The sequence below is a fragment of the Bos indicus x Bos taurus genome, chromosome 10 (assembly GCF_003369695.1).
Source record: "Bos indicus x Bos taurus breed Angus x Brahman F1 hybrid chromosome 10, Bos_hybrid_MaternalHap_v2.0, whole genome shotgun sequence".
In the NCBI taxonomy this organism is placed as follows: domain Eukaryota; kingdom Metazoa; phylum Chordata; class Mammalia; order Artiodactyla; family Bovidae; genus Bos; species Bos indicus x Bos taurus.
The window spans coordinates 45209629-45233866 of NC_040085.1; the positions used below are offsets into that span (position 1 = coordinate 45209629).

Sequence of the window (24238 nt, forward strand, 5' to 3'; positions counted from 1 at the left end):
AAAGCATTTAGAGATGTAAATTACCAAAAAGGTTTGGTGAATAGCCCACAGTACTTTGCCTCGAATTGTATCAAATTTTCTTACCATTAAAAGGACTGTGAATTGGAGAATCAAGAGGCACATGAACAAGATGGAAATGACGAACTGAAGGACTCTGAAGAATTTGGTGAAAATGAAGAAGAAAATGTGCATTCCAAGGAGTTACTTTCTGAAGAAGAGAACAAGACAGCTCATGAATTAATAGAGGCAGAAGCAGTAGAAGATATAGAAAAAGAGGACATCGAAAGTCAGGTCTTTAGCCAGTTTTTTTAAAACGTGATACAGTTTAAGTACTAAATAATAAAAAAAGTATTTTTCTAGTTCAATGTGGAAGTCACAGAACTTTGAAAAAATATATTTTTAAAGTTACTTATAAATCACTCAGAATCCTGCAATCTAAGATGACCTTTCAATTTTTGGTTATTATTTTCCACATATGTATATATTTTTACCTAGTAGTTATCATGCTATAAATTGCTATTTAGTCTATATATTTTCACATAATATATAATTACTTCAAAATTCATACATTACATCATAATTTACTAGACTGTTTTCTGGGTGTCTTTTAAAAGCTACTCTTTTAATTTGGGATATTTAAGTTTTAAGTTGTTTACTATCCCACTATGAAAGAGTGTACCAATTTAACACTAACCTTGCCAACATTACCAGATAGTAAGTTTTTTTTTCCTACTTTAGTAGATGTAAAACATTAATTTGCATTTATTTGGTTATTATCAAAGGTGGGGAAATTACTTATGAAAGTTTAACTTAAAAGCTTTAAAGGTATAATTTTTAAATCTCTCTTTGAATGAAAGAGACCATTTGTCCTGCTTTGAAGCATGTTAGTACATCTTAAGAAAATCAGTGGAATAGGGGGTCAGTATTCATGCTTAGAACACTATGTTCTACCTCGCTTAGTAAATGAAGGGCTCATGAAAGACTTGTTTCTAATTCTTTTTGGTTTCTAATTCTTCTATCAATGTGACTAAGCTTTTATGTTGGCATAAAAATATAGTCTGAATTATTAAGCATTGGCTTAATACCCGTGGTATCCATAGACACTGCACAGAACATGAGGCAAGTGATAATCGGGTGTAGCATAAAAGCATTCTCATGTTACCCAGATATTTTGTAAAGCAAAGCTATTGTATACCCTTTTACTTAGGAAATTGAAGCTCAAGAAGGTGAAGATGATACCTTTCTAACAGCCCAAGTAAGTTTACATTTAGTCCTATAAATTTGATATTGTTGGGTGGAAGGGCTTGGAAAAGGAATCTCATTTTGACTTCATAATTATTTAATTCATAAAATTGCCTTAAATATAATACTGAGTTACATGGTATATACAAAATACTTTAAATTGGTGGCTGAAATTTCTCTTGCTGTGGAGATAATTGGAAGTTATTAAAATAAGGTTCCTACCATTTTCAAAATAAAAACAGTCTATCCTTTTTCTAAAACAGAAGTCTAGTTATCAGTTTTTTGGGAAACCTTCACACTTCTTGTTTTTTTTTTTTTTTTGGTCACTTTGGTATGAAATAAATCATTTAAAAGTACTAATATCCTATTAAAGCTTTAAAATTTTGTTAATTGAACACCCCTATGATAAATATAGTATAAAAATGATAAAAATCTGTTTAAGTAATTTACTTGGGATATGTGTATACATGTGGGTATGTGTGTGTATGTGTAGAAAATGACTTCTATTGTGCATTAGGTTTTGTTTTTGATCTATGTGATGTGCATAGTGTACATTTTAAAGCATGATGTACAGATGCTATAAACAGACATTTATAGCTCAATTTCTGTATTAAAAATTAACCTTTATCTTTTTCCCATTTGTGTACTCAAGAATACCTTGTTCATGTACCCTCTTTAAATAGTATACTTTCAAATAGAGATAGGGGTTCCCATTCCCTCTGTTTACTAGATTTAGGAAAAATAGTGATCAGGTGTGCTATTTCCTCACTGTAATATTTGCTGCAAGGGTATATATAATGTGGTGTATATTCATAGCCTGCTTAGCTGATTACCTCTGGTCACTCCTTCTTTATCCCAGCTCTCTTACATTTGGAATGCTGGTGAGGCTGTATATTGGTTCTCTGTGTTCATTGTAATGGGAGAAATTGCATTTCTGGCGGAAATGTTTTTGGTAGTTGGGAATATTCAGGAAGGAAATGTTAGGACTGTGAAAGTCTGTAGACTTCCCCCCATACTATCCTCAGGTATGTTCATTTTTGAATGATAAAATATAGATGAGGAAGATTAACTCCAAAATTGGAGGAGTACCTTTTCTAAATATGAACTGAATTTGCAAAAAGGTAGAGTTGAACTCTCATATTCATTGGTAAAAAGTTTTTAAATTTTCATCAAGGGCCTCTCCTTCCATTGCACAAGTTGGAGTGTGTGAAGGGTTACATCTGAGTGTCCCCATTCTCATAATAGATTATGCATGTATTATAAAAATCTAACAGAAGTATCTTAAGGAATGAGTGCCTTTTTTTAATTTTTGCAAATTTTTATGGGCTAGATTTGGCCTTGCTCTCCTATTCCATCATGAGAGTGAAAGAACCCTTATTTACTTCTTATCAAAAGGCAGGTTTTGCTTATTGTGTCAGGGAGGTTACATCTTCAGAGAAGGTTACATCTTCAGAGAAGTAAAATGACCTTTTTCCCTCTTCCTTAATGATGTATGGTGGAATATGTAGAAATATATATGAATGTATCTCCATTCCATCATGATGCTGATGCTTCTGAGCATGACTCATGAGTGTGTTGTCTTATTGTGCATGTCAAGGAATACTGCACAGAGTATACCCGTCATACAGCTTCTGCTTCAGCAGTTCACGGGCAGGATTGTTTCATCTGTACCTCCATTCACTTTTCCTTTTCTGCACTATTTTGAAACAAATTCCAGACATATTTTGCCTTAAAAATTCAGTGTATATCTCTGAAAGAGAACTCTTCTATTTTTTACATTATTATTCGTAATATGTGATTTTTTAAAAATATCTTCAAATACTCAGTTGTCCTAAGTTGTTTTTTTGTTTTTTTTTTAGTTTCTTTTTTTTTTTAAAGAAAGCTTTATTTGAATCTGTTTATTTGTTTGATGCAAATAAGATAGAGATACTGTGATTGATTGAAATGTCTTTTAGGCCTCTTTCAATCTATAGGTTTTCTGTTCATCTCCCCCCCCCCCCCACTTTATTTGTTAAAGAAATCAAATTGTTTATCATATACAGCAAGAGGTGGCAAAGTTTTTCATTAAAGGCTAGGTAGAAAATATGTTAGCTGTGTGGGCCTGGGATCTTCCCTGGTGGCTCAGGTGGTAAAGCATCTGCCTACAATGCGGGAGACTTGGGTTCAATCCCTGGGTTGGGAAGATCTCCTGGAGAAGGAAATGGCAACCTACTCCAGTATTCTTACCTGGAAAATCCCATGGATGGAAGAACCTGGTTAGGCTACATACAGTCCATGGGGTCGCAAAGAGTCAGACACGACTGAGCGCCTTGTTACAGCTATTCAGCTCTGCCACTGAGTGTGCAAGCAGCTACAGGCATTAGGTAAATGAACGGACATGGTATTTCAATAAAAATAGCTGCAGAAAGAGCATCTCGCATAGTTTGACACCCCCTGTCATTCACAGAGCTTGCAACGTCTGTATTTTGCTGATTATGTTCCTGTAAATTTAGTCAACATGTTCCTCTAAACTGTTTAGTGTATTTCCTTTAAATTGTTGTTTATAGGATCCTGAGGTTTGCTATCTGATTCTGACACCCCATCCCCATCCCCCCAAGAGATACAACTAATTCATAGGTAGTGTTGTATTCTTCTGTTTGGATACATATAATGTCTGACTGTATCTTTTTGCTGATGTTACCAGTCATTGATGATCTGTACTGCACTGATTTAATTAATCAAAGTGGTGATATTCTTTTATTTTCTTTATTTGTTAGCTGGAATGTTCCTTGGGAAAAAGCTTCTCATCTGTTATTTGGTTACCTTGTGGTATCATTTACAAAGAAAAGCCAGGATATATGTTTGATTATTTTTCCTTTATTTACAAATTTTCACTATCAGTCTGATAGTGACTGATTTTTTTTTTTCTTTTTGCCCCTCTGTTTCATTTTGAACTCATGGATTTAAATATTTTTAGTGTATTTCAATCCATTGTAGTTATTATCCTTATTAATGCTCAGATTGTCCTATCTGAGAATCTCTTCAGGTTGTCTCTTTAATCCTTTCAACGTGATCCAAGTAGTCTTTACTTCCTTGCTGTCTGGTTCAGATTTCTATTTCCTGCTCCAGACCTGTAATTAGCCACTTCTTCCTTTTAGTGGTAAATGGTATTTTGAGACAATAATCTTGATGGTAGGAGTGGGGTGTTCATTGCCTCTGGGTTGTTCGTGTTTTCTAGGCCTTTTCAATGTACGGTGTACTAGAGAATGTGTTTTTTATTTGTTTTTGTTGTTTTTTTGCTTTTAAGATAAAATAGATTTTGAATTCATAAGGGATACTTCTAAGTTAATTATTTCCTTTATCTCACAGTATATGTACAATAGTCCTAGGATGATAATACCAACACCATCACCAGTGTGATTTCTGAAAATAACGTTTTTTCCCACTCAAGTTATCTTTCTTACAAGGATATACCCTCTAGGAATGAACAAATCAGTGTGTTTTAGATTAGTTTTCTATATGACCATCAACTAATACATATTCAGGTTCAATATAGTTTTTTTTTTTTAATTTTAATCTGTAACTTCTTGTGAATCTATAATTATTTCAAAATAGATATTTTAGTTTTATAATTTTTAAAAATATTTACATGATTCCAAAGTCAAATCTAAGAAAGTATACATTCAAAAAAGTCCCCTTTACCCATCCCCTTATTGGTGAATTTTTTTAAATTCAGGATTAATTGTTTTATTCCTTGTCTTTAAAAATATAAATAGGCAAGTGCATTTATATAGGTATCTATTTATTTAAAGCCAGTCTTCAGGCTTTGACTTGAAGCTTAGAGCTTTAGCTTTTAACCAGGTAGAATTTGGTTTACATTCTACTTCTGTTAGTTACTTAAAATATTGTGACTTCAAAGTGTTTTCTCTTAGTCCATTTCCATGTCTGTAAAATGAACATTGTAAGTCTTACCTGCTAGGTTGATGTGAAGAGCAATCTTATATCCTTCACATAGTACATGTGTAATTAGTGATTACTTGTAGTATTATTTTACTAGCTTAGAGATATCAGTTATTTAGAATTGTTTGGAAATTTTTCTCCAGAATGTTTATATTTGGTAATGCTTTAATTCTTAAAAATTTCCTCTAGTTTCAGTCTTGTCAATCTTCTGTGAGTACATCATGTATTATTTTTTCTATTTGCCTTTGCCCCAATGCTTCATCAGCTTGACGTACCTTCCCTTTTCTGCCATATGAAGTCGTATAACTCTCAAAGCCAGATTTATCTGTCTCTTCCATAAAGCTTTCTCTTACATAGTGTTTTACTGTTTACAGAGAACTTTTTACACCCACTGTCTTATATAATCCTGTATGTCCTATTTAGGTCATATGTTATCTCTAATTTATAGGTGAAGTTCACCTAGGTAGATGACAGTGTTGTTGTTTAGTCGCTCAGTGTCCGACTGTTTGCAGCCTCTTGGTCTGTAGCTCGCCAGGCTCCTCTGTCCATGGGATTTCCCAGACGAGAATACTGGAGTGGGTTGCCGTTTCCTTCTCCAGGGGATCTTCTTGACCCAGGAAGATCACAATATCACAGAGTAAAACTGTTTTAGTGGTAAAGATAGAATAAATACCTACGTATCTTGGTGCCTAGTCTGTATTCTTTTCACAAGTAACTCCGCACTAGTAAATGTTTTCTGAATTCCATTGTACTTAACACAGTGCTGCAGTTAAACCCTCTGCCTACATAAAATGAGCAGTTAGTTAAGTCCCTCCACTTAAAAACAGCAGTGTCTTACAGTACATTTATTCAGTAAACTCATTCAACAAATATTTATTAAGTACTTATTATGTGCTAGTACTTCTTATTTCTCATGGTCTTTAGCATATGTCCAGGTAGGTGATAGGCAATTGGTGGTTTAGGGTTATTTTGACATATTAGTGAGACTGAATACAGTGTTTATGTACAAGTCAAGGGAAAGGAGGCCTTCCAGAAGACATCTTCTTACTTAGCACTTGTGTATACATGTATCACAAGATTAACCTTTGGGAAAGGTACTAGAATGGGTAGAAAGTTAACACTTTGTTAACTGAAAAGTAAGTCCTAGATTTGTCTTTATCATAAGTTTTTGCTGCTCCTAGAATGAAATAAAAATAGAGAAGCTTTCTGTATGATTTTTGCATTCAAATGCTCTACCTCTGAGCTATACGCCCCTGTATGATTTTTGGCATTTAAGGGTTGTAGATCCGATTACAAAGATAAACAACATGAACATTATAAAGCGTTTGCTTCATTTTCATATGTGAAATATTATGTTTTTTCAAGATAAACTAAAAAAGTAGTTAATTAAAAGCATGCTTTTTCATGGTGGTTACTTATTTACCATATTCCTCATTCTGAGAAAACATGTTTTCAGTGGAGGAAAATTATTTTGAAATAAGGCACATATCATGTCTGTGCATATTCAGGGAAATTTTCACAGTATCTTTTTTGCATTTCTTGGTTTGTTTTTTATTGCAAGAAATGATTTAACCTTAGTAGTTCTATGTTTATTGCACATAGAAATATAATGCAAATATGGATGTGCATATTTCTACTAACTCTTTTAGTAGAGTTAAAGTAGCTCATCTTTTCTACTAACCCTAGTTGTTTCTGCGCTCTACCCCCATTGTAATCAGTTTGTTTTCTAGAAATTGGCTCAGATTCTTTTCCTTGGGGCATTTAAATGTATATAATAAGGCTAGCATTACCATTCGTTTAGAAACTAAACTTAGGAAACCCTTCAGAAGACCTGTTGAGTGATTAGGATAGATATCTAAAAACCAACAAAAGTAAGGCAAACCTTACTGATGGTTTTAGCAGCTAGAAATAACTTTCTACTTGGCAGAAAGTACAACAGAAATATTTTGTTTTTTACATCACAGTATTTAAAAACATTTTGTTTTTTAAAATAGCAAATACTTTGACTATTTCTTTTTTTCCTTGAATCTTATCAATACTGAGTCTCTAAAAAATAACTTAGAAGTGGTGTGCTGTTGAATTACAAGTAGATAAAGAAGAAGCAAGTTGCATTCTTTAAGTTCTTTTGTTCTTCTTTTAAGTAAAAGTGAAGATATTCCAGTTTATTTATCCCTTTAAGATAAATTATTAAACTAAAAGAGAATTTGGGAGAAGAAGATTTTTTCAGTAATTCCAGCATAACTCATCCTTTCTTTCCTGCCACTGCTTGCCAGTCCACCCTGTCAAATCATTTTTCTTTACTTTGCAAATGTTGCACAATAGAAATATAATGATTAAAACTAAATTCCAGTATAACAATTAGGAGATTATTAGAGCACAGTATAATGGACGTATATAATGGGAGTCACAGTGCTACCAGTTAGTCATCTGCTTTTGTACTAAGCCTGTGGCTTAGTTGTTTCAGGGTTTTCAGTTTCCTTCTTATTACTTTAGTTTGTGAAACAATTGGTCTTTCCCTAAATGGGGCACGTATATGTCAACTTGAAGTTGAAAAATTATTTTAAATGATTTCTTAGAAATATATTTGTTATCCAAATGTAACTGAGCATATGATAAAATAGTTGTTATTTTTAAGAAATGTGGACTTACATGAACCTAAAATTGTGTTAGGAGATATATGTATTTAAAATTTAAAATTTTGTTTACAGTTAAATTTTGCCTTAAGTCTAATTTCACTGCTAGGCTGTCACTCTCAGGCACAGTTCTTAATCTATAGTCTCTGGACCAAAAGCATCAGCATCACTAAAACTTGTAGAGATGCAAATTTCCAGGCTCTACTCCAGTCTTGAATCAGAAACTGTGGGGTTGGTGCTCAGCAGTCTGTTTTAGCAGTCACTCAGGAGATTCAGATACAAAATCAAAGTTTGAGAATCACTACTGTAAGGCTTTGCATTTGGTAGCTTCACACCACCTTGACTAAATATGATCTACTTATACTCAGCTTTTATTTTAAAAGTTGTAAGTTAAAACATACCTTAATTTTATGCATATTTGTTATGATCTTTAATTTTGGGAAATGTTTCTATCTTGTTATAATTTCAGTTATTTTTGCAATATTTTGCTTGGTGTAAATATTTTCCTCTTTGTGATATTCCTGTTTTCAAGCCATTACGTGCTTAATTTTAGATTATATGATGTCACATGTATAAAAATTAAAATAGCACATATTGAAAAATTAAAATCAGTCATTTAATAAAATTATTAACTTGTTTTGATTACCTGCAGCGCAAATACCGTTTTTAAATTGGCTGACCACCAGTGTGTATGAGACAGTGTATGAATTCATTTTTAACAGATAGAAAGGAATGAAGAATTTGAAACTACTCTTGTCATTCTTCTTACTTCTGAGATGCCTAAATTGGGAATGTTCTTTGTTTATTAATATGCATTTCATCCCTTGAAAAAGTATGTCTTCATGTTATATTTTCTGGTACATTTTGAATAGTATGTCCTAAAAGTGCGTTCGAAAGGAGTCATGTGAAATTATCAGGGCAGGCTTTTTATTGGTGGCTTTTTGTATCTGTCTCTCTCTTTTTTTTTTTTTTGGCCATGCCTCATGGCTTGTCGAATTTTGGTTCCCAGACCCGAGATTGAACCCCAGTCCGGCAGGGAATTCCTAGCAGCTTTTTAATATGAGTAAGATTTGGGTAATTGAAACCAGTTTTGAGTAGTGAAACTAAATATTCCAGTTTATTGTTGATATAACTATTGATATATTTGCCTGTTTTCTTGTCTAAGTCATGTATACTAGATATATGCTACATTTCTTTGTGTTTTGGTTCTGATTGGAATATCTTGTGTTTGTTAGTAGTAGGTGTCTCTAATTAATATTACTCTACAATTTAACTTGATAGATCTTGTACTATTACTGAAATCCAGTTTTAAATGAATTCATTTTACATTTGATTATTCTTTGACTTTCAGGATGCTGAGGAAGAAGAAAATGAGAAAGGTATGTTTGATGCTAAGTAGAGTTTAAAAATTGGTGACATTTAGAAAAACAGTAAACTATGTGAAAATAAAGCATTCCTTATTCAAAATCTTATTTTTGAAATGAGTTTATTTTCAAATTTATCAATTTAGTGAATTAAGTTAGCACCTTGATTTTATTTTTTAATTGGTTTAATTTTCTTTTAACACTTTGAAGACATGTTCTAACTTAATGGTACATATCAGTTACTGTGGTGGACAATGCCATTTTTTGTTTAACCTAATTTAAGTTTTATTTTTAAAACCAACTTCTAGCATACGGTAAGTTGATTATATCCTTAAGACTGGCACTGCAGTAACTCATACGTGCTTACCGGTAATCCTAGTATGGAATGGATAATTAATTTTATAACTAGTCCTAAAATTGTTGGGTGACCAGGAGACTGACTTTTTGTTTGCTGCTTGGAGAAGTTTTGTACAGTCTCCTGACAGTTTCAGTAGTTCTGGAGACCTATCTTATCCAATACAATTACAGGGACATCAGTAGCAATATACGTGGTTGGTCTGAGGTTATAGAAGAGTTCTTGGAAGGACGTCCAAGGATCCTCCTACTTTGGACTAGAAAGGACATGGAACAGGCAGAATAAAAAACCTAGAAGCAATGAATGAAGTAAAGCTACCGACTGAAAATCTCAGATGCTCGAGGCCTTTCACTTTTGGGTGAATGCAAGACATCTTTGAAAATGGTAATTGCAGGACTGACTGGACAGGATGAAGCCTGGAAATGACCACTTTCTTAAACATTATGGAGCAGGCCATCTTTGGAGCCTCTTGTAGCAGTTTTCGGACTACACAAGAATAAGAAGAGTGAAAAAGATGAGGCCCTGAATACTTTGAAGACTGATTGTATCCTCAGACTGTGACCTTTCAAGACGTCACCATGGGAGTTCTGAAGGTCACAAGGGTTAAATCCCAAGATAATTTGAACATTGAATAACAACTCTGCTCATTTGTCACTCTCTCATGGAGGAAAAACACCTTCCATATGCCATTAACTTATAACCAGAAATGAAGAGCTGGTATCCTCAGGATGGAACTCTCTCCTCACTTTTGTTGTTTGGTATTTGTATTTAGAGATCATTTTTTCCATGAAGAATAAGTGATCCTGGGTAAAGGATTGTTTATGTTAGTTAATACCCTTGTGTTTTTCTTCCTAACCTTCCATCAGTGCTAATAACTGGGTTTATATTTTCTAGGTCCTATTCTAGCTTATGAATATGAAAATTGTTTAAACTTCTTGTTTTGCCATATTTATTCCTGTTAAATCCTCTTAGATATAGCAGGTTCTGGTGATGGTACACAAGAAGTATCTAAACCTCTTCCTTCAGAAGGGAACCTAGCTGAGGCTGATCACACAGCTCATGAAGAGATGGAAGCTAATGCGACTGTGAAAGAAGCTGAGGATGACAACATCTCGGTTACAATCCAGGCTGAAGATGCCATCACTCTGGATTTTGATGGTGATGACCTCCTAGAAACAGGTAAAAATGTGAAAATTACAGATTCTGAAGCAAGTAAGCCAAAAGATGGGCAGGACGTCATTGCACAGAGCCCGGAGAAGGAAAGCAAGGATTATGAGATGAATGCGAACCATAAAGATGGTAAGAAGGAAGACTGCGTGAAGGGTGATCCTGTCGAGAAGGAAGCCAGAGAAGGTTCTAAGAAAGCAGAATCTGGAGACAAAGAAAAGGATACTTTGAAGAAAGGGCCCTCGTCTACTGGGGCCTCTGGTCAAGCAAAGAGGTTTGTTTTTCTATGTCAGTTCTTTACGATACTGAATTCCAGCATTCAATAAGATCACTCTACATTAAGGGGGTGGCTTCAAGACCATGTACAGTAATTAGTACTTATGATCCTGCCTATAATATTTTTGACCGTCATAAGTTACTTTAAAAAAAAAATTTCAAGATCTTCGTAATATGCAGTGTGTCCTACTGATTGCATTGTCGAATTGTCAGCATATATTTGGTTTTTTTTTTGTTTTTTTTTTTTTTCAAATTGACAATTTTTTTGTGTTTCATTTTTAAAAATCCTTGTGATGATGGTTAATGAACAACTATCAGTCCTAAGAACACAAATGAAGTCAAGTCCCAGTCCTGAAATCTGGAGAAGATGGCCATTTATCCACTGAATAGAATTGTCAGAAAATCTAGATCTTCAGGAATCTTGGGGAAAATCAGTGCAAGAATCCTAAGGGAATCATTTGTTCAAATAACCTAATCTAGGCTTTTGGAATTGTTAATTTGTATGGATAGCACTGGTTTGAAATATAGTCAATATCAAGCTGTTCGATTTTTGTTCTTTTTGTTCTTTTTGTTTTTGCTTTTTTGTTTTCAATTTTCTTCTGGTGGTTTGCTTCTGTAGCTCTTCAAAGGAATCTAAAGACAGCAAGACATCATCCAAAGATGACAAAGGTAATGTATTTTTTCCTGCTTATTTCAGTGATAATTTGAATGTTTCCTTTAAAAAGTAGTAATTGTCTAGGGTTTCTTTTGACATTTAGTCCTTAAAAATTGACATAGTAAATTTTTTGGTGGCTTTTGTGTGAACAGTGGAGTTAGATTACAGCAAATTCTCAAGTGTGATTGAAGCATTACTTTCTTAATTATTTAATTTATAAACTGGTATAAATTTGAGTTAAATATATTTGCTATGTATTTTTTATATTGTGTTCTAAGTATCTATTGAATATTCATATAATAGACATTTCATTTCTTAAAATTTCAGAAGTATTTCACTTTTGATTATCACTTGTAACCCCCACACACTTCCATAATCTTTTTCTTGTTCTGGCTAGTAGGAAGTGTGATATAAATAGTATTTGTGGAGCTGAAAGCAAGTTAGCCTCGACATTTGGTTTTACTTTTTTGATTCTTTAAATCAGGGCACACAACTGTTAATATAGCCAGTTTATAGGATTTTAATTCTTCAGAATTTACTTCCTAATTGACTTACTTTGCATTGATGAAAGTTTTATGTAGAATGGTAGTTTTATTTTTAAATTTTGTAAGTTTAAAGGTGCATTATTTGATTAGTCTTTGTTACTGGGAAGTCTCTGCTTATCTCCTGATCATGTGCTTTAAGTTTCATCTTATATATGCTGTATATGTGAAAAATATTTCTTGTGTTTTAAAAAAGCATTTTAAGGGAAGAATAACACCATTTGGGTACTACAGAATCGAAAAATGCCTCTTGAGTGCCTAAAAAAAGGAATGTTATGTGTCCCTTATCTTTTTTTAGTAGATTTTGTTGGCATATTTTAATAATTAGAAATTTTAGTGATTGACTTAGTAATTGACAATTAATTGCATTACCTACATCCCTTACAGTTTTGGTTAATGGATAAGATATAATAAATTTATTAAATATTATCCTTTAAATTTAGAAGCTTAGTGTAGTCTTAATTAAATGTTAACTTCCTGTCATTAAATTTTTTTTTCTCAAGTTAAGAGGAATATGTGGGCCAGGTGTTACTGGTAAAATATAAAAGACACATGAACTTCTAGTTAACGTTTCATAAGATAAAACATTTCCTTTGATAATTATATTTGTTAAGAACAGAAATGCAGCAGTCATTAATATTTAAAATATTTGAGTCAGGCGTGTTTTGTCTTCTCATAAGTACACTGATAGAAACTTGTGGCTTGTAATTTTTAAAGCATTAAACATTTTACTCTTTCTATATTTGATACCATGAAGTTATAAAAATTGTTACTTTTATTGCTTAGATACTGTTTCTCTTAAAGTGGGTAAGAACTGTTTTCCAAATGATGAAACGAAAATTCCTTTTTTATAATAGCACATTGGAAGTAAAATACTGAAGGGTAACTTACCAGGAATGTATTTTAAGAAATGGTATTTTCTGTATGAAACAATAATTTGTGTATAGAAATAGTGCAGAAATAGTTCATATAACCATTTACCTTTTCTAAAGAATTTTGGGGTCTCTGATCTTTGTAATTGATTTGCTTTAGAAGATTTTTTTTTTTAATCCAGAGTTTTCTAGTTGCATGTAATTTTCACTTTCTCTTACCCTTTCTGTAATACAAAATGAGGATGAACTGTTGGCTAGTCTTTGTTACTAAACATTTAAATTTTTGAAAACAGTTTATCCCTTTGTTTGACTTTTCCCTTTGTGCTCTCAATGTCTCTGGAGCTAAAGCCCACAATAGGTGTAGGTAATTAAGCAGTCTGCTTCCTGGTTGCCTGAATTTAGTGCGGTGGCTGAATATAAATGAATGAATTTAAACAACAAAAGTCCAAGACATATAACTGATTTTTTTACCCACTTTGTCTTAAAACTCATGCAGTAGAAAACATACAAATTCAGACATGTTTGTGTTATGTTACTGTGTTCAATTTTAGTTATAGTAGATGTGTAGGATTTTGATATAGTGAAGTCATGCTGTCAAAATTAGAGGGTTTTATAATTTTGGAAGTTTATAGCCCTAATAATTTTGTTTAAAAAATTTCCAATTGAGAAATTTAAACTTGTGATATTAAATCTATTCTAGGAAGTACAATTAGTGCTAGTGGTAGCAGTGGAAGCTCAACTAAAAATATCTGGGTTAGTGGACTTTCCTCTAATACCAAAGCTGCTGATTTGAAGAACCTCTTTGGCAAATATGGAAAGGTACATTCTTTTTATCTTTTTATCCATATTTCTATGTCCATTTTAAACAGGTGGTATTCAAAACAATACATATAAAATCTAATTTCTTGTCTCTCTCAGGACTGTTATAGGCATAGTTATTTAGTTCTGTGGTAATCATGAGTTTTACTATATCTTATAATCTCACTCTGAGCCCTGGGAATCTTTGTAGGAAAAGCTCATTTTTTGAGCCCATTTAAGCCAAGGAAGGACTGAGCTTGTTTCATCACATTCATCATGATTTATCTTGGACCTAAAATTGCTGAGGCTGATCTGGTCATCTGGAAAATAGAAGCACTGGGATATAGAATATGGGGTGGAACCCCAAAACTGATGTGGTCCCTTTTATTATACAAATTCCAGTACAGTGGTGCAGAAGAATGTAAAACTGGTAAATGGACTTAATCAGAAGTTTTGATATGTGCTATGAAGGAAGAGTGCAGGGTTTAGAGAGCAAAAAAGGAGGCTTTACTGTGGTTGGTTGATCAGGAGAAGTTTTTCTGGCATATAAGGGGAGACCTAATGAAAAAGAAAACTAGTTGATAATTAAATGAATATTCAATTAATAGCTGTTGAATTAAATTGTAGTTGATCTGCATCCCTTAGGACGCTCATTATTTCCTTTTTTTTTTTTTCAAATGGTTATTTTATCATTATTTCCTTTTACATTATAGTTTTCAATATGCATCATATATGTAATCAACTCTGCTGTAAACTCTTTGATAGCAGGGATCTTAACTACTATACTTTGTATGCACATGATAGGCTTTCAAATATTTATTAATGACCACCAATATCAGTAAATAGCCATTAATGAATGTTACAAAAATCTGTCCTATTGATTTTAGAGATTGTTTTTTCCTTCTAATTAAGAGAATTGCCTGCAGAGTAAGGAGGTTCTTGTAGATGTCACATACAAAACACTGAGAATTGTGGTCCCATGATCAGTTTCTGGTATATTTTTGATTCTGTTTCCAGCTATTTAATTAGGGCTAAAACTATATAAGGAAACCATGTACTTATAACATGAAATTGCTCTTGGGGCGAGTCACTCTTTCCCGGAGTTGAGATATAAGCTGATAGTTTCCAGCTACTCACACCAGATTCCCTCTGTTCTTCTTCCTGACATTGTGTCTGTGTTCCTCTTTGTTCAGCACTAGATTGTTCTTTCCCACTTTTCTTCTCACTCAACCATCCCTGCCTTGTCTCTCTTAGCTATTCATTTTATAGAGCTGAAGTATATGTCACTTTTATATTAGTATACATTTTAAAAGTACATAAATGGAAAGTATGTCTTTTTAGAGTGTGTTTTGTGGAGTATATTTTTAAGGCTGCTTTTTCATGTGTGGGAGACTATTTTTGAGAGACTCATTATAGAAAAGTGTTAACACTTACCCAGACCCTTTTTGTTTTAATATCTTTAAGAGATTAGGGGTGGGCCTTTGATAGGGAAATTTTGGTCCAAATCTAATTGAAAATATTGTTTCTTTGCTTTTGTTAATTGTGCCATTACTTCCTTGATGTGACTCACTGTGTTTTGGCAATGTATTTAAAAAAAAAGAAAGTAAAAAAGTAGGTTAAATTGATTTTTAACATTTTAAATTGTTCCCCTGAATATTATAGGCAAGGTAGTTGGTGAGTCCAAGAATATAAAACAATAATATATATTGTCCTCAATTTATCCTTTATCCTGAATTTATACTCCTGAACATATCCTTTAATTTGAATAGTCTGCATTCTGAAGTTTTATCTTAGAAATGTATGTGAAACTGTAAAACTAAAGTATAATCTCATTTTTATAGGTTCTGAGTGCAAAAGTAGTCACAAATGCTCGAAGTCCTGGGGCCAAGTGCTATGGCATTGTAACTATGTCTTCAAGCACAGAGGTGTCCAGATGTATTGCACATCTTCATCGCACTGAGCTGCATGGACAGCTAATTTCTGTTGAAAAAGTAAGCTTGCTTAACTGTTTAAACAATAGTAATTCTCAATTTAACAATATTACACTAGTAAGGAGTAGAATTGGGAATGATTTTTATTTTTATATATTCATTTTAATTATTTTACTTCTGTTTTCCAATTTTTTTTTACCATCCACATACTTTTTACAAACATAAAAATGTAACTTGAAAACTTACATATTTGGGACTTCGCTCGTGGTCCTTTGGTTGAGAATCCGCCTTCCAGTGCATGGGATGTGAGTTCGACCCCTGGTTGGGAACTAGGATTCCACATGCCTCAGGGCAGCTAAGCTGCAACTACGGAGCCTACGAATCTCAACCAGAGAGCCCATGCACTCCAGAAAAAAAATAAAATAAAATTTATATGTTTTTTTCTTCCTGTTTAAACTTTTCAGGTTAAAGGTGATCCTTCTAAGAAAGAATTAAAGAAAGAAATTGATGAAAAGAGTAGTTCAAGAAGTTCTGGAGACAAAAAAAACATGAGTGATAGAAGTAGCAAGTAAGGATTTATTTTGTCAATTAGCCTATAGACTTTTTGGTACATCGATGAAGTAGTTCTCATTTTGTTGTTTTCTTGTGTGGGGTGGTATGGTCAGGACACAAGCCTCGGTCAAAAAAGAAGAGAAAAGATTGTCTGAGAAAACTGAAAAAAAGGAAGGCAAGGATACTAAGAAAACAGAAGGTAAAGATGAGAAGAATGATAATGGATCAAGTGGCCAGACTTCAGAATCGATTAAAAAAAGTGAAGAAAAGAAACGAATAAGTACGCTATGTGCCTTTCTTCTCAGTCCCTTTCTAATGCATCCTACAGCTTAATTTTTACAGTGAAAGGGGAAACTTAAGAATACAATCTAGATAAAGATTTAAACTTCGTTGTTAGATGTCACTGTGGTAGAAAATGATCTAATAGGAATGGGAAACAGCTGTCTTTTTCCACCTAAGCCCATTTACTGTTAAATCTGGGCTGACTGAAAATGGTCATTGAATAATAGAAGAATTACTGAATAATAGAAGAATAGAAGAATCGATCTTTTGGTATCTTTGAAAGTACATTAGTGGATCAAGTTTTAATAACTCTTTACATTTCTCATAGAATAAGTTTTTTATATCATGTATTGTTTTGTAAATATTTGGTTGTCTTAAGAATTCAGCATACTTACATTATATTTTCTTTTTGATGAGAATAGTTTCAGACATTAGCTTATCTGGTTTTTTTCTCTTAGGTTCAAAGAGTCCAGGACATATGGTAATACTAGACCAAACTAAAGGCGATCATTGTAGGCCATCAAGAAGAGGAAGATACGAGAAAGTAAGTCCCTGATAGGGATGTTGTATACTATTTTGCCTGTTTCCAAAAGAAGATAATTCAGTTATCTGTAACCATTTTGCATGTGTCCATGATAGAAAACCTAAGAAAAGGGGAATGTCATTATTCATTTAAGCTTTTTAAATTACCAGCTCAACTTGAAAAAAAAAATTAGTTTAACTTGTAGTCCTGTTAACAATTTTTTTTTCCTACAGATTCACGGAAGAAGCATGGAAAAGGAGAGGGCTAGCTTAGATAAAAAAAGGGACAAAGACTACAGGAGGAAAGACATCTTGCCTTTTGAAAAGATGAAGGAACAAAGGTTGAGAGAACATTTAGTTCGTTTTGAAAGATTGCGGCGAGCAATGGAACTTCGAAGGTAGGAAAAGAGTCTGTTTTATACCTGTTTTTAACTATAGGTATGTTTTTAACTATAGGTGTATCTTTAACATTAGTTATAAACCAGATTTCTGGAAATTGTATTTCTATAGAAAGATATTTGTCACTTTTAAGAAGTAAAACCTAATGATTTTCGTTTGCATAGTATTTTACAATTTACAAAATACCTTTGCATCTATTATCTCTATCTCAACAGTTCTATAAGGTTAGTTATGTCCATTATATAAATGAATAAAATGGAGGCCCAGAGAGGCTAAATGACTCTTCCAATGCCACATGGCTAATGAGTGGCAGAGTCGGGACTCAGACCCAAGTCTTCTGACTCCAAGTCCAATGCTCTTTCCTCTACTTCAAAGCTGCCGCCATAAAAAAACATGACTTTGAAGGCAAATTTGGATTTTGATGTAAGATAGTCTTAATGTAAGCTGTAGTGGCCAAATAATACATTGACATTGTAGGAAAAATTTATTGTACTTTGAATTAGAGCCCAAGTAAAGGAAGATTTAACCTGTGAACCTTATTGCGTTCAAACTCTGTCCTAAAGCAGGCATCCTCTTTAAAACAAAATGAGAACAAAACATTTCTACTTTTCGTGGCCATATCTCAAGTTCATCACGAGTGCCAGTTTGCTGTCGATTTTTGGATGCCACTTAAAATTTTCTTGTGAAAGTGTTTCATAATATAAATTTACAAATACTAACCTGTATTGTTGAATGGTCACTTATGGAATTTAATCTATTCATTCAGAAGTGTGCTAGGAACTACCAGATATACTTTTAGCAACTTAAATAATACTATGATTGCCACACAGTTTACTAAAAGGAAATAATTCTTGCATGCTGCTGCTGCTGCTGCTAAGTTACATTAGTCATGTCCGACTCTGTGCGACCCCATAGACGGCAGCCCACCAGGCTCCCTTCCCTGGGATTCTCCAGGCAAGAATACTGGAGTAGGTTGCCATTTCCTTCTCCAGTGCATGAAAGTGAAAAATGAAAGTGAAGTCACCCAGTCATGTCCGACTCTTTGTGACCCCATGGACTATAGCCTACCAGGCTGCTCCATCCATGGGATTTCCCAGGCAAGAGTACTGGAGTGGGTTGCCATTGTCTTCTCCAATTCTTGCATACTCAGAACCTTTTTTTTTTTTTTTATGAAGTCTCAGTATGCTTGGCTTCCTGTTCAGATGACCACAGCTGAGAGAAGAGTGAAACTGGGAGTTATTAGGCAGCATTTCTCAAACCTATCAGACCAGCACCCGTTTCATAATAATAAAAAAAATTGTAGCACCTTCTTTACTAATCTGAAATGAAATTGATATGTAACATACTGTACAAATATACAAAAAAGAACAATATAAAGCCTTAACTCTAATATGAAGAAAACATAAAAAGTAATTTATAATGAAGCATATATTCCAGATATGAATGTTTAGGCATGACGCTCTACAAGATCTAATGAAGTAGTCAGATGTTTGCACCTCTCTTAAGACTCAGTGAGAATGTGACAGCTACAAACACAGATTGATACCGGTTTGTCATATTGGTGAGTCAAATACCAGGAGTAGTGTTGATGTTACGGAATGACTTCTGAAATGGTGAACAACTCTTGGTGAAGTTCTCAAGAAGGTGTAATTTTTCCTCTTTTTATGTGGAGCTGCATTCCTGGAAACTTTAGTGTACATAAAAGGCCAAAGGAAATGAAACTAGCATTTATTAAAAATGAGTTAAATGCTAGGGCCAGATTTTTTTTTTTCCTAGAAGTGATTTTATTTTGATGACGTGAATTACATTATGGCATTTGAAAGGTATTTGGAGTGTTGGATGGTTCTTTGTGATGCAGGATTATCTTGACTATGCCATGCATCAAAAGATATGTAGAATCCTTGGTCCCCTTAACTAATGGCTGGTAACAGCCCCCTTGGTCATTGTTAAAATTAGAAACGCCCCTCCACCACGGCCGTACTGAACCATTGAGAACCACTGGGTTACTAGGAGAAGACATGCTGATTGACAGAATACCCTGGGTGCCCTAAAGTGAGGAAATGATTAAAAACAAACAGAAAAATAACCCACTATTAGAAGTCTTAATATAATAATTTAGTTGAGCACATATTTGAACTCAAAGAAACGTGTTATCTAGAGCCATTTATTATGGGTTGTGAACACTCCAAAAGAGGCCATGAGGGCAGCCATTTAGTATAGCATTTGCTGTAATTCATGTTGGTGGCTGTGATCCCAGTTGAACAAAACTAAGGCTTACTTAGGAGATAGAATATATCCTAGATACTGGAAATTTTTCTATCAAAAACAGAAGTTTGTAGTTTAGTAAATTCATATATGTAGAATGTCCTTTTAAAGATGTTGACTAATTAATGGGCTATCATAGTGGGATTTTTATTTAAACAGGAATCATCTAAGAGGCAACTACTCTGTAAAATTGTTCAGGTGACAGTCTTAAATAAGTGACAGTATTGAAATCTGTTTAAAGTTTTATTTTTAGTTCTCTTTCCAATTACATTAAAACTATTTAGAATGAGTCAAAGTATAAAATTGCCAACCTCAAGGAAAAATACAAATTCAAAAGCTATTCTCTTTCACACAGTGCTAGCATAATTTAAGTATTTCTAAATACTGATTTTTGTTAGACGAAGAGAGATTGCAGAAAGAGAGCGTCGAGAGCGAGAACGCATTAGAATAATTCGTGAACGGGAAGAACGGGAACGCTTACAGAGAGAGAGAGAGCGCCTAGAAATTGAAAGGCAAAAACTAGAGAGAGAGAGAATGGAACGCGAACGCTTGGAAAGGGAACGCATTCGTATTGAACAGGTGCAGTCAGAAAATCTTTTCATCTTAAATAACTGACCTTTTTCAAACCCTGTGATTTTTGCCCTGAAATTTGCTTTACATGCTGTAAAGCTTTTATAGAATAAGTTCAGCTAATGAGCATTTATTAAGTGTCCCTGAGATAACAGTGAATTAGGTGCTAATTAAAACTACATTTAGTCATGACTTTGTTCTAGCCAATTGGTGATAACTTGAACTCTGTGATATCATGGCAGCCTAATAGTCTGAGCATAGGACTATGAGTCCAGAGTAGTTGTAATCCAGGCTCTGTCACTATCCCATTCTTGGAAAATAATAACTATTTCCTTACTTATTATAGTGGGAATGATTCCCCAAGGCTGGAAGGAAATAATGCCTCTCTTTGCAGAATTGCATCCAGGGTTTTAGGACACTTAGTCTTATTAATAATTTTATCTCTAATTACTTTTAGGTGCTTTTGTTTCAAATTATTAAACTAAATCTGACCTTCCAAATTACTTGCCAGCTTTCACCACCCAGTCTCTGTTATTTTTAATGTTATAGAACAGTAGTCATAGCTTAGATTGCAATTACTGAAGTCAGATTTTTTTGTCCCAGGTTTGTCTTTTGCCTGATGCTTGCTTATGTTTTCTTAATGATAGGATTAAAGCAAGGTTGCATATATACTTACCTTATGTTTTCATTTTGCATTGGTTGGTTCTTCCTTCTATGTTGTCTGAAGGAACGTCGTAAGGAAGCTGAACGTATTGCTCGAGAACGAGAGGAACTGAGAAGGCAACAGCAGCAGCTTCGTTATGAACAAGAAAAAAGGAATTCTTTGAAACGCCCACGTGATGTAGATCATAGGTAGTTGCTTGCTTTCTTTAACAGTTAAACTTGCTGTCTTATTCCTTTCATGCTAAGACTGTGGAATTAGAAAGCACAGGCACCTGTTGCTGGAATAAAAGCTCATGATCAAGAGGGATGGAATGACTGCAGTAGTGAATTGGACATCAGTGGATTTTCAAGTAGAAGAAAACTTTTCCCCATTCCGCCTCCACCCCATTTTCCTTTCTTTGCCAAATGTTTTCCACTAGGACTTGAAATATTGAATACATGGTAGACTTTAATAATGGCTCTCAAACTCGGACCTGTTTTGAAAATTCTTACAGGGTAGTACAGACAGTACAGAAATCAAAGTCACAAACTTGGGAACACTAAAATATAGATTCTGTTATTTGTTTGCATTCATAGTTCTTAATAGACTTCAAAATATAGTAATTTAATTTTCTTAATATAAATTCTGTGAGATTTAGTTGATTGTGTTGAGAAACAAGTGGAGCGGAGCAAATGAATTGTGCTTGGGACTAACTCTCTATCCTTTCCAAAGTTAAGGATAACCAAAAGTGTTGTATGCTCCTCCTGGTTAGAATTTTATTTTAGAATGGTATCAAGTATTTGTCTTATTTGCCTTTCCAATTTAGTAATTTGAGAACAGTTTTTCAATTATCTTCTGTGAAATTCCTCTAACACTGTATAACTTTATATAATTTGATAATTTTTTGCTAGCTTGTTCTTACAAAAGAATGTTTTGTCTTGAGTTTATTAGCCCTCTGTATCCACAGTTCCTAGCATGTGGTATGTATGACTCCAATAGGTGTTATTTTGTTGCTGTGAAACTAATTTATATAAACGAGCAAATATTTCTCTTCAAGGCGGGATGATCCTTACTGGAGCGAGAATAAAAAGTTGTCTCTAGATACAGATGCACGATTCGGCCATGGATCTGACTACTCTCGGCAACAGAATAGATTTAATGACTTTGACCACCGAGAGAGGGGCAGGTTTCCTGAGAGTTCCTCAATTCCGTCTTCATCTTTTGATAGGTAAATGAATATGTTGAAAATTACTGTGTTTGGTGTATGAGCCTTATTAGTGATAGTTTGGTTCTCTATTAAAATCTTAAGTACAGGTTATAACTGCGTATTCAGAACAAATCATGTTTGGTTTTTCTATTTGTTAATGAGAATGTGATTCTGTATTCAGAATTAGTTTTATAGGCCACCAAAACATGCTTAAGTAGGTAGGCTTTATCTTCTTAACCTTTAACTAAGTGAAAATATTGTTACCTTGGGATGTGCCTCACTTGTGAAGAATAGTAAAACATTCTTCAGGTTGGTAGTGACTTGAGTGTTTGATGTAATTTCCCTTGTATGCCAAAAAACCACCCTTCACGCCAGACATTTAGCTCAATTTAAAAGAACATAGGTTATTATGCTCAGTCATAGTCGTGCTCAGGCGTGTCTGACTCTTTGCAACCCTGTGGACTGTAGTCCGCCAGGCTCCTCTGTCCATGGGGCTTTCCAGGCAAGAATAGTTGAGTGGGTTGCCATTTTCTTCTCCAAGGAATCGTTCCAATCCAGGGATCGAACCTATTTCTCTTGCATTGATAGGGAGATTCTTTACCACTGAGCTACCTGGGAAGCCCCATTACAATCAATAATTGTGGCTATTTTGTTCACTTTGCCTTAAGTTATTTTTTAAAGAAGGTGTTCTTATTGTAGGTTATGCAAATAAAGTTAAGAAGAATCAGACCAAGTACTTACTTCTCAAAACCTGTGTTCTTTGTTTTGGATAACAGGAGAGAACGTTTTGTTGGTCAAAGTGAAGGGAAAAAACCACGTCCTTCTGCACGAAGAGAAGATCTAGGTTTTGAAAGGTATCCCAAAAATTTCAGTGATTCCAGAAGAAACGAGCCTCCACCACCAAGAAACGAACTTCGAGAAACAGACAGACGAGGAGAACGAGATGAGAGGAGAACAGTGATCATTCATGACAGACCTGATACCACCCACCCTAGACATCCTCGAGAAGGAGGGCCCAATCCATCTAGACCAACCTCCTGGAAGGCTGAAGGGGGCATGTCCACTGACAAACGGGAAACAAGGTATTTGTATAGTTTCTAATGCCTAGCTAATGGTAATAAGCACTTGGGTTTTTCAGAAAAGGTTAGAGTTTGATTGTATATGTTCTTGAATTTTGTTTAACAGAGTTGAAAGGCCAGAACGATCTGGGAGAGAAGTATCAGGGCACAGTGTAAGAGGGGCTCCTCCTGGGACTCGCAGTAATGCTTCCGGCTATGGAAACAGGGAGGGAGACAGAGGAGTAATCACTGACCGAGGAAGTGGAGCACAGGTAAGTGCTTATGACAGTTTATTGTCTCCAGAATTGTCTCCAGAAATAAATTTAGAGGACTCATTGAGACATTGTATTTATAGTATCATTTGGGCGTGACCTAGTTAGATTGGCATGATTGGCAGACTCATTTCTCACGAAAGGTCTTAATGCTCCTTGTATTTAAAAAATATATATTTCTTATTTGTTTCCCTGCATCAGGTCTTAGTTGCAGCCTGCAGCACGTGGGCTTCTCTAGTTGTGTGCAGGCTCCAGAGTAGGCGGGCTGGGAAGTTGCAATGCATGGGCTTAGTTTCTCTGTGCATTTGGGGTCTTAGTTCCCTCTCCAGGGATAGAACTTGAGTACTCTGCATTGGATGGCAGATTCTCAATCACTGGACTACCAGGGAGTCCCTTTTGTATTTTCAAGACAGTAGTTGAACATCGTAGTCCAAAGAAGCAGGATACTAACCCTGAAGTTTTTTTTTAATTATAGTTTTTAAAATACAATTGACAGACAAAACTGTGTAAGTTTAAAGTGTACAACATAATAATTTGACTTAATCCCTGAAATTTTTATTAAAATTCCTGCTGAAATTTGAGAATTGTTGTATTTGGTAGATGAACCTTCTTAATGATGACTTTGGCTTTAATTCTTTTTAAAGAAATTGAGATTTTCAAACTGGATGGAAAATCTTTGACCTGTACTTGTGTT

At 34.2% G+C, this 24238-nt stretch overlaps 1 protein-coding gene across 4 annotated transcripts in view; it reads left to right on the forward strand.

Annotated features, from left to right (window-relative positions):
- The window catches only part of SLTM (SAFB like transcription modulator), a 43962-nt gene that overhangs the window by 15073 nt on the left and 4651 nt on the right, over positions 1 to 24238 (forward strand). Inside the window, exons 4-19 of one of the 4 annotated variants that reach the window (XM_027553884.1) lie at positions 94 to 291; positions 1208 to 1255; positions 9166 to 9193; positions 10506 to 10974; positions 11596 to 11645; positions 13746 to 13864; positions 15685 to 15834; positions 16239 to 16342; positions 16440 to 16606; positions 17067 to 17152; positions 17365 to 17528; positions 20193 to 20373; positions 21092 to 21216; positions 22065 to 22235; positions 22991 to 23296; positions 23400 to 23544. In XM_027553884.1, coding sequence (XP_027409685.1) covers positions 94 to 291; positions 1208 to 1255; positions 9166 to 9193; positions 10506 to 10974; positions 11596 to 11645; positions 13746 to 13864; positions 15685 to 15834; positions 16239 to 16342; positions 16440 to 16606; positions 17067 to 17152; positions 17365 to 17528; positions 20193 to 20373; positions 21092 to 21216; positions 22065 to 22235; positions 22991 to 23296; positions 23400 to 23544 — 2511 coding nt within the window. The remainder of the gene's footprint in view (positions 1 to 93; positions 292 to 1207; positions 1256 to 9165; positions 9194 to 10505; positions 10975 to 11595; positions 11646 to 13745; positions 13865 to 15684; positions 15835 to 16238; positions 16343 to 16439; positions 16607 to 17066; positions 17153 to 17364; positions 17529 to 20192; positions 20374 to 21091; positions 21217 to 22064; positions 22236 to 22990; positions 23297 to 23399; positions 23545 to 24238) is intronic. The other 3 variants (XM_027553885.1, XM_027553886.1, XM_027553887.1) reach the window with 3 other exon arrangements.